Here is a 12,471-nt window from a genome sequence, read left to right as displayed (position 1 = left end):
CATTCTTTCAAGTACAGTGTAGGACTAATAACTTATATTGGTGTTGTATAATAAATGCGTATCTATAATTTATTATAACTTTTATATGGATAGAGTTTTATAAAGTCCAGACTTAAAATGTATCAAACATTTAATATGGTGCAAATCATATTGAAAAATTGTGAATAAGAAAATTCATAAAATAGCAAACAATTTAATAAATCATAAAAAAAATAAGGTCCACAGACATTTTTAAGCTTCATTGTACATTTAAATGAAATAAATAAAATAAAAACCATGCTGTAGTTTAGGATACTGGAAATCACATCAAGAATAGGTTGCATATATTATAGGCGAGGCCCGGGTTGTTTATTTGACCTCAGCACGGCACGAGCTGAACACAAACTTGACCTGCGCCGTAAAGTGTGCGCGTTGGTAAAACCAGTTTAAGATGCAAATAATATCAGCCGCGTGCAAATCGAAACTTACAGAGAAAATACTGTATTTGTCTGAAAATGGATAACAAAAACGAGATAATCTCGTTTTTAATTCGATAGATCATTGAAAAGATTGTACAGTGATTCAATGTGGATGTGCGGGTTTCAAGTAGAAAAAGAGAAAAAATAAATTTCGGTATTAATGAATACACAGGAAACGATTAAGAGTTACACGCAGGGTGTCACGCATCGGTAGCTTACTTTACACACAGCCAAGGATACAGGTGGGATTTTTAGTGAAGACACTTTTCCCGGGTTAATATATGTGCGAGCGAACCTTGTGAACAATAGATAAGATAATACACCTGTTGTGGATGTTTCTCATACTTAAAAAAGCAAATTGCAGTTGATATAATTTTGTATTTATGCTTTTGCTTTCTTGTGGAGTTAGTAAAACTTTCTGTCCAATTTGTGTAGGTGGCTGAAAGGAGTTCGTTTTTTAGTTATTATTTTCATTTTAATACTTAAAATGCCATAAAAATATAAATTTAGTTATTGCTTAATCAAGTTTGAATAGATAAAATAAGAAATAACTAATAATATGCACGTATAAAATGTATTGTATTTGAATCAGTCAAAAAAACTTATATACACAACGTTATACCATAATGAAGTAACTATATAATATACATATATATTTATATAATTAAAAATTCGAAAAATTTAAACAAGATTTTATTTTAAAATTAATAGTTATTTAATTTGTATTATTGCTAAGTATATACATATACTTAGAAATCTAAATCGAAATTAAATTTTAAATATCTACCCAACATGTATATGAGATAGTACATATTATTTAAGTTTTGGTAAATTCAACCTACATCTATTCAAATATAATTCTACATCCCACTATATTTCACTGTTTTAACTCACTTAACGGGTTATAGAAAGTATACCAAAACCAGTAGCTGTATGTACTAAACCGTACAACATCCCACGAACCTCCGAATATGTAATACAATTTTAAGTTTAAAAATTGCTGGCTTATAATTTGTGTTTACAATAACAAATAATATTTATTATATATATTTTTTTGAAACATAATATATAATATTACTATAAATTAATTTTATATCTGTATTATAAAACATTTAAAAAAATATAGCATTATATTTTGTATTATGCAATATAGTTACATACGTTAAATTTTATTGAATGTACACATGAACATGTGATAGTTATTGGTGTTTTATTGTCACAGAAATTATATACAAAAATAAAAGATGGATTGAGTATTAATTTATATATTTTAATAAAGAAAAAAGAACGAACGTTTCTAAAAAATTTGTAAATATTTAAAACATTAAACATAGCGATAAACTTATGTGAAATATTCATAATTGTTTTTATACAATATAAAATAAACAATCAAATAAATTAATATAATAATTTATATATCAAACAACATCATAACCGTGAGTTGCATTTTGATTAAATAACAGTAGTAGAATAGTAATAACTAATAAGCGTATTTTTTAGTAATTAATATCAAGCATTTCAATAATAATTATCGTGTTACGTACAACTCACCGTAAAAGGTTTAATTCTTTATGAATTAATTATGGTTAGAACATATCATATCATATTATTCATTTAGAATATTTTGAGGAATGCTTTATAAAATCATAATTATAACGAGTCAAAAAAAATTAAAGTCATATACATATACCTACAAGTGGCTTAAACGATAATTTGATAAGTGAATATTACCATTATTTAAAATCGTTGGCGATATAATTTGCTATGGCTCATTAATTACTAAATGTTTATGGTTATTATATTGGCTATTGGGTTATGAAGGTGTTAAATAGGTCTCTGGCGCAGACTTGTTTATATTAAAGACAAAACACTTCGGCACTCATCAAAGTTATATAACACGAAGATATAAGTATAATGTATATTATAATAATTAATAATATATAGTCACACGTGGTAAAACGAAACTACCCCTCCTTGCTATTGAAAACCACTTGATTATGTACAGATTGACATCGAACGAAGAAAATGGACAATGTTTATATAAACATATAAAATATAGAATAAAAACATATTATTAATTATTATAGCTAATAAACTATATGGTGAGTAAAAATATAGTAATGAGCGTGGGTTCTCATACATGAACGTGGTCTCGGTTGGTAAACTATTCCCACGGGGCCCTTCGAATATGCACTTTATAATATATTATAGTATAAATTATATTTCCACCTTGAAACCCTTATGTTTTCCTACGAGAAAATTAATTTCTGTTTCCTTGACACACCATTGTTAGCGTGCGCACACGCCGGAACATTAGTCGTAAGTCAAAATTTGGATTACCTACAGGCTACAATATTCAATAGTTGCTAACCACTACTTCACCTGCAGTACATGTCTATTAGGAGATGTATCTATTTATGATTTCCACTCTTCGTCACGTTTTATCATCGTTTTTATTATTTTTTTAAAACAAAATCGTTAGCAATATAAACGGCCAATTGTCACGTCATTCCACCCTAGGGATTACAACACGCCGTCCCCCAATTTGCCGGAACCACCGAACCGTGTTTCCTACTTCCTGCATGTCGCCCGAAAAATAACTCATCGTGCAAAGCCGTGTCAACCACAATGATTTTTTTTTTAGAAAAAAGTTTTAGGTAACTAGGTTACGACCATTCCATTATTGAATTTATGAGGATAAAATAATTTAAATATAGTTTTTTTAAACAATATTTTTAAACCAACAAATTATTAATAATATACAATTTCAGATGAGGTTTCAACATTGACTAAGCTACTTATTTAAAAATTGAATAATACACACGTCATATTATACATTAATAATACTATCATCTATGCATCATCATCAACCATTTTACTTGTATCTTACTATATTTATCTGCTGGCTACTGCTTGCTATACATTTGTATAAATTTCAAGTCGTATTAATTCGCATAATTTAAAAAAAAATTTACAAAAAATCTATGCTCATATTTAAATAGTTCAATAGCCTAGAGTATACTTTATTCTAATTGGCAATTGCATAAGTATATTATTCCAATACACCCAATAGAAATTTTTTAAATTTCAAATGTTAATTGTATTTATCACAGTTCAAAATTTTTAAACGTAAATATGTACAAAAACAAAATTATACGCAATTATTGAAATTTATTTTACCCAGTAGTATCTATATAACATTTTAATAAGTATGTTTATTTCATTATTTGTACACAGATGTTATTTTAACACGTCATATAGCTCACATTAGACAGCCTATTAAATGTGTGCTTTAATAAACATAATACTATTATGATATTATGCACCTGCGTACATTATAATAACAATATTTACCTATTCACAAAAAACTTTAAATCGCAATCTCAACACAGAGCCTATACGCACTCAGAATCTGTTGATAATTAATTACAATATGTTCCAGTTTAATATATTATAATTTCATTTTGAAATAATGTAAAAACTATCAGGAATGATATTGCACTTATGCATAGATACCATACACTACACTAGCTTATTTTAATTTTCATTATTTTGTCATTTTTTTTTGGCTATCTACCATTTATAATCAATTGCAAAAACTAATTATAATTTTTTTCCCCATTACGATATTTTTTCAATGACCAAAACTCATCAATACGCGCACCTATATAGAACCGTATTCAAGCGTGCCCATTTCGATACGGCAATGACTTACAAATTATAAGAACGCTATGCATCAATCAAAAATGTAGGTACCTACTTCCACTGGACACTTGCCCAGCATTAAATTTGCAAAACAACACACGTATATGTGTAGACACGAATAACTCAGAATTTATTATATCAAATGTGTGTAGTATAAGTATACGCAATATGAAATGTGCGTAAAATATTTTAATATTATAGAATTAATGGACGGTAATAAATTTACCTTATGCAGTTATGCCACGCCCTCAGCTCCTTGTAAGTTGCTGGATTTATTATTAAATTTTTACTCTGCTATTTCGTATAATATATAGTATAGCTAGTATAAGTATATATGTAAGAAATAAGATACGTATTATGTTTTATAATATAATATAATTCATATATTAAACACAAGTTTCGCAGTAATCTAAAAATTTTGTATTTAAATATAATTTTCTACGGGGAGAAAAAATATTATCTAGATAGTTAAATTAAACAGGTTATCAAAATTTCAAGAGAAGATCTAAACAAAAGTGATTCTAATTCTTTTATTTTATTTTACAAAAATTATAAAATTATAATGGCAAATGGTGTTTATTAAATGTTATACTTTATAGGTTTATCAATATTACACTCGTAAATACACGTCAATGGTATAGTCACTATATATTATAGTCACTATAATACTATGGTGTATAATGTATAAACTATACCTACATAATGATAATACATCACCTAGGTCTTAGTCTTCAATGAATAATATTTTTATATTTTTTTTCCTTTTAAAACATTACGATAGTTATATGACTTAATGTAATTATGTAAAAATAAAACTAAAAATACTAAAAAAAATATGATATCACATGTTTATAATATATTATAGTTATTATACCGTTACAATAAGTTATTTGTTATAAACTATTTCAAGTATAGGTACGACTGCTATGATTATATTATACACTTTTTTTTACGTTAACTTATGATGGATAAGGTACCTGTATAATTCTCCTGAAGTGCAGTATATATGAATTATTGTCACTTATTATAATAAACTGTATAATATATTAAATGATGTAGTATACTTATATACATAGTCATATTTTCCTTCTTTAAAAAAATATGTAGAGTATAATGGTCTTTATTGGTCTCTATTTAAATGAAATTTTACAAAAATCAATCAACATGTAGATTTTGATCATGGCAATGGATCTTGAATATATAAATATAATAATGGTAATAATAATAACTGGTAAGCTTTAAATTATATCTGGTTTAATATATTTTGCATGATAGTTTGAATTAAAAATTTTTTATTAACTTATTTTCACATGACTAATAAAATGTATGTTCGTTTCGTGAATTATATTGAAAACATAATGTTGATATACTCAGGAGTTAGAATGATTTTGAAAATTTAAAAAATTAGTATAATTCTATAAATAGAATTCTATATTTTAAAGTTTGATTTTTGATTTTATTTTAATAATAATTGAAAAAAAAATACTTATAATAATTGTTATCAAAACAATAAATAATTTATTTAATAAATACAACACTGCTGAGCTGTAAAAAAAATAAAATTCATAACTGAAAATGTGATACACTGATACAGTGGTCTTAGTTAATAACTGACTATAGCCGTAAAATATTTTACAAATAATTTTATTTAACAGTAAACCTATTTTAGCATCAACTGGTTTATCTCAGGCGTTATTAATACAACACCTAATTTCATGTGGGCACATCTGTGCAACTATTTCAGCGGCTATCAGTTAATAATTGTATTACGCTACCAACGGTGTTTTCGTTATCAAAGTGAAATGAGTCTGTTTCATTCAACTTTTTTTTCTCAATCCCAGAGCAGACAAACCGGAATATATTTCATATAAGTATATATAGGTATATATGAGAGACGTTATTCTACTTCCGGTCACCGTATTGTATGCATTTGTATAATGACCACATGAGAACATCCTTCTATTCACAAGTTTAGTAGTTAATTTTATTATTCCTATTTCCGACTGAATATACACTTTGTGGTTAATAAAAAAAATACTAATTTGAAATATATTATATACTTATATACTTCCCTAAAAATTTTGATGGTATATTGAGCTATTATTGTTTACTATTCGTATATTAATGTGTATGTATAATCGTAGTTATTGGCGAGTGAACATCTGGCGACCGAACAAATTCTATGTGCAATAATAATAACTTAAACGTTTTGCACGAATGACATAGGCGATAAAACACATATGTTTTAACCATATAGTGTGAACTTTATAAATATATAATAGCAATTTATAGATAGACATTGTCATTTGTCGAATAAAATCATAGCCAAGAATTAATATCGTGCCTTCTTGGCAGAATTTCAAAATCTACATTCTACATATTATACTCGTATTATTTCTAAATTCTAATCACACTTAAGCAACTTTTAAATAAATACTTTATAAATTTATAATGTTTGACAAATAGTTTATAAAAAAATCCAGTTGAAAATTATTTTATAAATTATCAATGAGATTTGACTAAAACATAATGGTATAAATATATATAATTAAGAATAAATGATAATACTCGATTTCTAAATATGTTTTAGATTCTGACGGAGCAATAAATGTATTGATTCTACAATGATGTATATTTTTTTTGTGTCTGTACACCACAAATTTTCAAAATAATGCTTCACTTCAGGGGTAGTTTCTGGTGACAAATTAAATATCCTTGGTGTATTATAGAGGTCAAAAGGCAAAACCAGTTTTCAACAAAATCGATATTTTGATATAGTTTTAACACAAATACGAATCACTGTAAATACTTGAAAATTTCACCAAATGTTTATAATAGCGTTATTTATACACGGTTAAATTTTCAAAATTTTCTCGTTTTATTTTTTTGAGCTATTAATAGACAACTAAAATTTTCGAAACCACCTTTTCACCACCCAGTGGAAAATATAATATATCCTAGGCTGACAAATCATCTCCATTCAGAATCGTATACAATGATACCTGTCATTTTTTTTTTTTTAGTAAATTCTTACCTGTACAGCGCTATTCAAAAAACAATTATTTTGTCCCGGTCCATTAAGTAGGCCTTTGGTATAGGCCATCGAATCTCTTGAAGGCGGCATTTTTGTGATTATTTTCTGATTTCCTGTAAACATAAAAGATTGTATAAGGTATAAATTAACATTATCACGATTTGTAATTAAAAATAATTGAGAAATAATGAGTCATATCATCTTTGTAAAACGCATATTATATCATGGCTATTTTCTATACCCAAGGAATTTATATGAATGCAATAACGAAATCATTACAACATGCTCTTTGCTGTCTATTGTCAAATTCCAATGCACCTATATATATTCGTGTATTCGTGCTCAGTGTCAATACCCACTGCGGAATCCTAGCGTTGTACACTAATCCCATAGTGTAAGCCAATGTAAATTAATACATAATTTTCTATATTGCTGTTTTCATAAATAGAAGTATAGTAGTGTAGTGGGTTATATAGGTAATAATTAATAAATAAGAAAATTATTTATTTAAATACTACAAAAATAAACTACTGTACTTATACGCGACGTACAAACGTATTTTGTTTAGGTTGTGTTCGGAATAACTAATGTCAGTATTCAATACCCTGTGCAATACCTATGTTTATCCTACTAAAGACAATACACAAAGACATCGCGTACGCCAGGTTATTTTTATGGAGATATTATTTTTTATTTTAAAAACACGATTCTTATGCAAGTGTTATCGGGACTGGAGTTCTTTTTTAAAGGCAGTGAATAGGAGTACGTGGACAATACAGACTACTGATGATGGTGCATACTTGAAAACGCGGTACACGTTTTGGTTATGGAAATTAAACGACCAATACCACAACAAGTATACAGTGTTGTATCAATTATTTTAAATAGTTTAGGTTTTGTGGATACATTTAGTGGAAAATTCATTTTAAACAATTATTTTCGGTTATTATAGAAATACAGTAAAGAAATCCTGCAAATTATATATTTTATATAAATATACAACAATATCTGTACTGTATATATAAATACTAAACATTACTAAAACTATATATTTTTAAGTACTGTTATATTTATAAACTTATCTAGATTTGAACAAAAATCAGATTAAGATATAAGCGCGTCGAAACAAATAATTGTCTCCCTTTTTAATATTGTGAACTTGTTATTTAATGACACGGCAAAAACTTTTATGATTTGACAGTTATTGTGTCTTTACTCTTTTGTCACCCTTGTTAAAATATGTTCCAGTCACAATTAGATACCTAGTAATCATGTTGTGGACAATCTTTAGATTTGAAATAAAATGAGATTTTATTTAAAACGTGTATAGAAAAAAGTTTTAAAAAAACAGGTTTCATACTTACTCGAAATTTGGCTTGTGCTGAATTTAATATTAATAAAATTCATGGTTTTGGAGAAAAAAACCAGTTGTAAAATATGTAATGATAAATGAATATGTTACTCACTTCATTTACGCAAATACATATAAACACTATTACACCGTCATATAGTTATCTAGTATTAGTATTATTAATTGGCGTTTAAGACTGATAAAATAATAGAATAACCGGTATGTTGTATGTAGATACTATAACTCTTAAACAAAACAAGGCGATTTAATTATATTCATAAAGATTCATAAATTATAATTTTCCTAGATTCAATTTTTATTTAAAACAATTATTAATAAAAAATTCTAATCCAAAATAGTAATAAAATATGTGATGTTAAGCGAATATTACAATGAATTCCACAATCTTATTTAAAATGTTTTGAAAATGATATTACGTTATATATATGCTTATATATTTAGAACTATGTGTCCATGTGCGAAAAATGTAATAAATTCACTTAAAAGTTTCTAAAAAAAACCAGTTATAAAAATGCATGCTCACATTTTCATAAACAATAAACGAACAATGAACCGGAACAGATTGTGTTCAGCAATGTTTACACGTCTTTATATAATGATGCGGAATGACAATCCAGAGACACCGTTATACACGATGCTATAATATTGTGGAAACATTTCATAAACAATAATATAGTTTCAACTTTCAATATCATATATTATACTCGTACATCGATATTAATATAACATCATTTTTTTTTTTATGAAGTTTATGAATGTTAATGTTTTTGCTTAAGACTTAAATAAATTATATTAGAATAAAACATCTGCGTCCCACAAAAAGATAGAAAACATCATTCAAGTAGTTCATTTGCAATAGGTTGTATTCTATTTACAATATTCCCTTTTTAATAATTTTGATACAATTAAATATTAACGGATACGATGACGGTAATTTGAATTGTTTTTTTGTTGATTTATTTGTTTTTGTATTTGCTCATCCGTATCCCATATAGGTACTCTGAAGTCTGGATAGCCTCACTACTCATTAGTTTCGTTAGATGGACGTTAGTGTCACGCAAGATTCCGTTACTATTAAAATCAAGTGCATTAAATATTCACAAACTAATAATTTATCAACATATATATTGAGACAAGTACCTAAATAAAAACATCAAAACTGAGAATTCAAATAAGTACTATACAAATGTATAGTTACAACACTATAAAAGTGCATCTTATTTAAATGGTTAGAGTAAATTAACATATTTTATAGCATTATATTATCTAGAATATTATTTAATAACATAAATGATTTATATATAAATATATAAACATAATATCGCAATAATTTAATTTTAATTTTGTGTCTTTAAGGAAAAATAATTTTCAAGGCTTATTATTTGCAACATTACACCATATGTCCTATGTCCATATTAGATAAAAATTGTTTCATAATAGGAAAACCATTTAATCGCTAAATAGGTTATTTAATCATCCTGGAAGTGATTATATTTTTCAAATAATAAATTATTAATTTATAACATTATATTGTTAAATGATATACTTGTTTAACCTATGTAATCTAAAAGTACTTGTTATAAAGACTAAAAAGTTACAATATAATTTATGAGCCATAGCCACAACAATTAATTTTTATTTTACATTTCTTGTTTCTCATAATTATATTTTAAGCAATTTAAGCATCAAATTAAGAATATAAATATAAATAGGGTATATTAAAATGAATGAGAAATAAATTATTAATATACTACCTGTGTACCTACCTATCTATATTTTATATACCTACGACCAAATAAATTAATCAATACTTCATTAATATTTTATGACAGACTGTTCCAAATAATTTATTTTATAATTTATGTACAAAAAACATAAGTGTGTTCAACTCTTTATAATAAATATTAAATATTATGGTTTTTGTTATTTATAGCAGGTAACTGATTAAAATATTTTGTTATATAATAATTTTTTAACTACCTAATAATTTTAAATACTGAGATATATATGTAAAATATTACAAAATAAGTAGTCATTCATTATTTTTATTATTTATCAATACTAACAATATAACAGATATAATAAATAATATATTAATCTATTTATTTAAATATGCATTCCCTATAAAAAGGGTCTTAAAAAATAAAAATTATCCATCTCGAATATCTAATTGTTTTATTGGTTTATATAAATTAGAAACAAGAAGTTGTTTTTAAAACTTTTAATACTTAAAACGTTAGATAATGCTATCATATCATAAATTGTTATTTGTTTTCATTTTCAACATAAATGTTAAACCAGTACCTAGTTGGTATGTACTATTATGTACCTATTAGTTATCCATAAATACTATTATGTGGTTAGTAATCACATTTTTACCTCTAAATATATACCTTCAATATCTATAATGTAAATCATACTCGAAATTGATAAGCATTGATAATTCATAGACTATTAAATCCGGCGGACGGTTTGGCGAAATCGAGGATAGGACGACCTACATTAAAAAATGCGGCCTCAACATCGCCCGGAGATCTATACAGCCGCTCGGCACACCAAGAAACGGAATGGATTATGCAAGTAGCACACATACGAATACATATGCAACGATACCTATATTTTCATATCTTGATTTTAGAAGTTTAAGAAACATAAGGTTTCACTATAACGTACTGACATAACATATGAAAACACGTAGAAAAATGTATAGAACATTTCCTCGTACAGGCATCACAAATTGTGAATTATGAACGCTATTATTATCACTATTTTGTCTGTCACCTTCTAAACAAATCATAGGTACGCTATAAATGATCGAGAAATCATTTGATCCTTGAGGTCAATTATACGTCACCCCAACACTTCAAAATTCAACAGTATAATCGTTTAAAATGAAAAAATTAATATGTTCAATTTGTTACAAGAACATTACTATGAAACTAGATTTTAAATTAAAACCCGGTGGTTTAAAACTGTTCATTTTACAGTCATTTAAATGATATTAACGAACAAAGAATGGTCTTCTAATGAAATGACACACACATGAACGAACTGACTTTGATTAAATGATACTAATTTATTTCTCAAGATAATGATAATGTATTATAGGTACACTAATTTATTATAAAGAAACGCTGCAATATTCTCTATTAGTTATTATAATATATTACTATGCGTAGCCAACAAGAATACTTATAACACGACCAATCACAAATCATAGAAATAGTTATGACAAAAACAATATTAGATATTTATATCTAAAATAGGTATATGTATAATGTTTTTGGTATTTTTATATTGTATTGTATAGATTAATTATAGTTTTTTCTAGCTGTTAATCAAAACTGTAAATACGTTTGTTTTATAAAACTATCACTACGTCATAATACCTACTTAATAAAATCAAGGGAAAAGTAGTATATATTTTTATAAATATTTCATAATTTTTGAACTTCTATATTACTAGAAAAAATCAAAAAAATTTAATAGGTATAAATTATACTATAGTATATTATATATATATAATATTATTAAGTTCTTCAAGAATATATCTAATATAAAAACAAATTAAAATGATCCAACAATAAATTGTATTTGATTATTTTTTTATTTACTCGTTAATATAGGTACGGCATGTCGTTTTTACATTTTACGAACATTACAGTTTTACAGACTATACGGATCAACCGTATATCTTACAATCTAGAGTTTGGGTAGACGTAAATTATTGTTGAATATTTTCAAAACGTGATATTTGAACTTACGTGACTGAACACTGGACGAATTGTATTAAAAATGAATATTGTAATCCTGGAAACAAAATCCTGAACAGGTACTCCCATTGTAGGTATTCTTTATAGCCGGTAGAGGTAATAATGGTGTATCGCATTAGTCAGGGTGGT

General features: G+C 26.1%; 1 protein-coding gene across 1 annotated transcript in view; it reads right to left on the bottom strand.

Moving 5' to 3' along the window:
• Positions 1-12,471, bottom strand: part of LOC114131344 (uncharacterized) — a 39,364-nt gene that overhangs the window by 25,028 nt on the left and 1,865 nt on the right. The window contains exon 2 of the mRNA XM_027996535.2: positions 7,198-7,310. Coding sequence (XP_027852336.2) covers positions 7,198-7,287 — 90 coding nt within the window. The 5' untranslated portion in view covers positions 7,288-7,310. The remainder of the gene's footprint in view (positions 1-7,197; positions 7,311-12,471) is intronic.

The sequence above is a fragment of the Aphis gossypii genome, chromosome 2, assembly GCF_020184175.1.
Source record: "Aphis gossypii isolate Hap1 chromosome 2, ASM2018417v2, whole genome shotgun sequence".
NCBI classification, from domain to species: Eukaryota; Metazoa; Arthropoda; class Insecta; order Hemiptera; family Aphididae; genus Aphis; species Aphis gossypii.
This window is presented reverse-complemented; position numbering and strand designations above follow the sequence as displayed.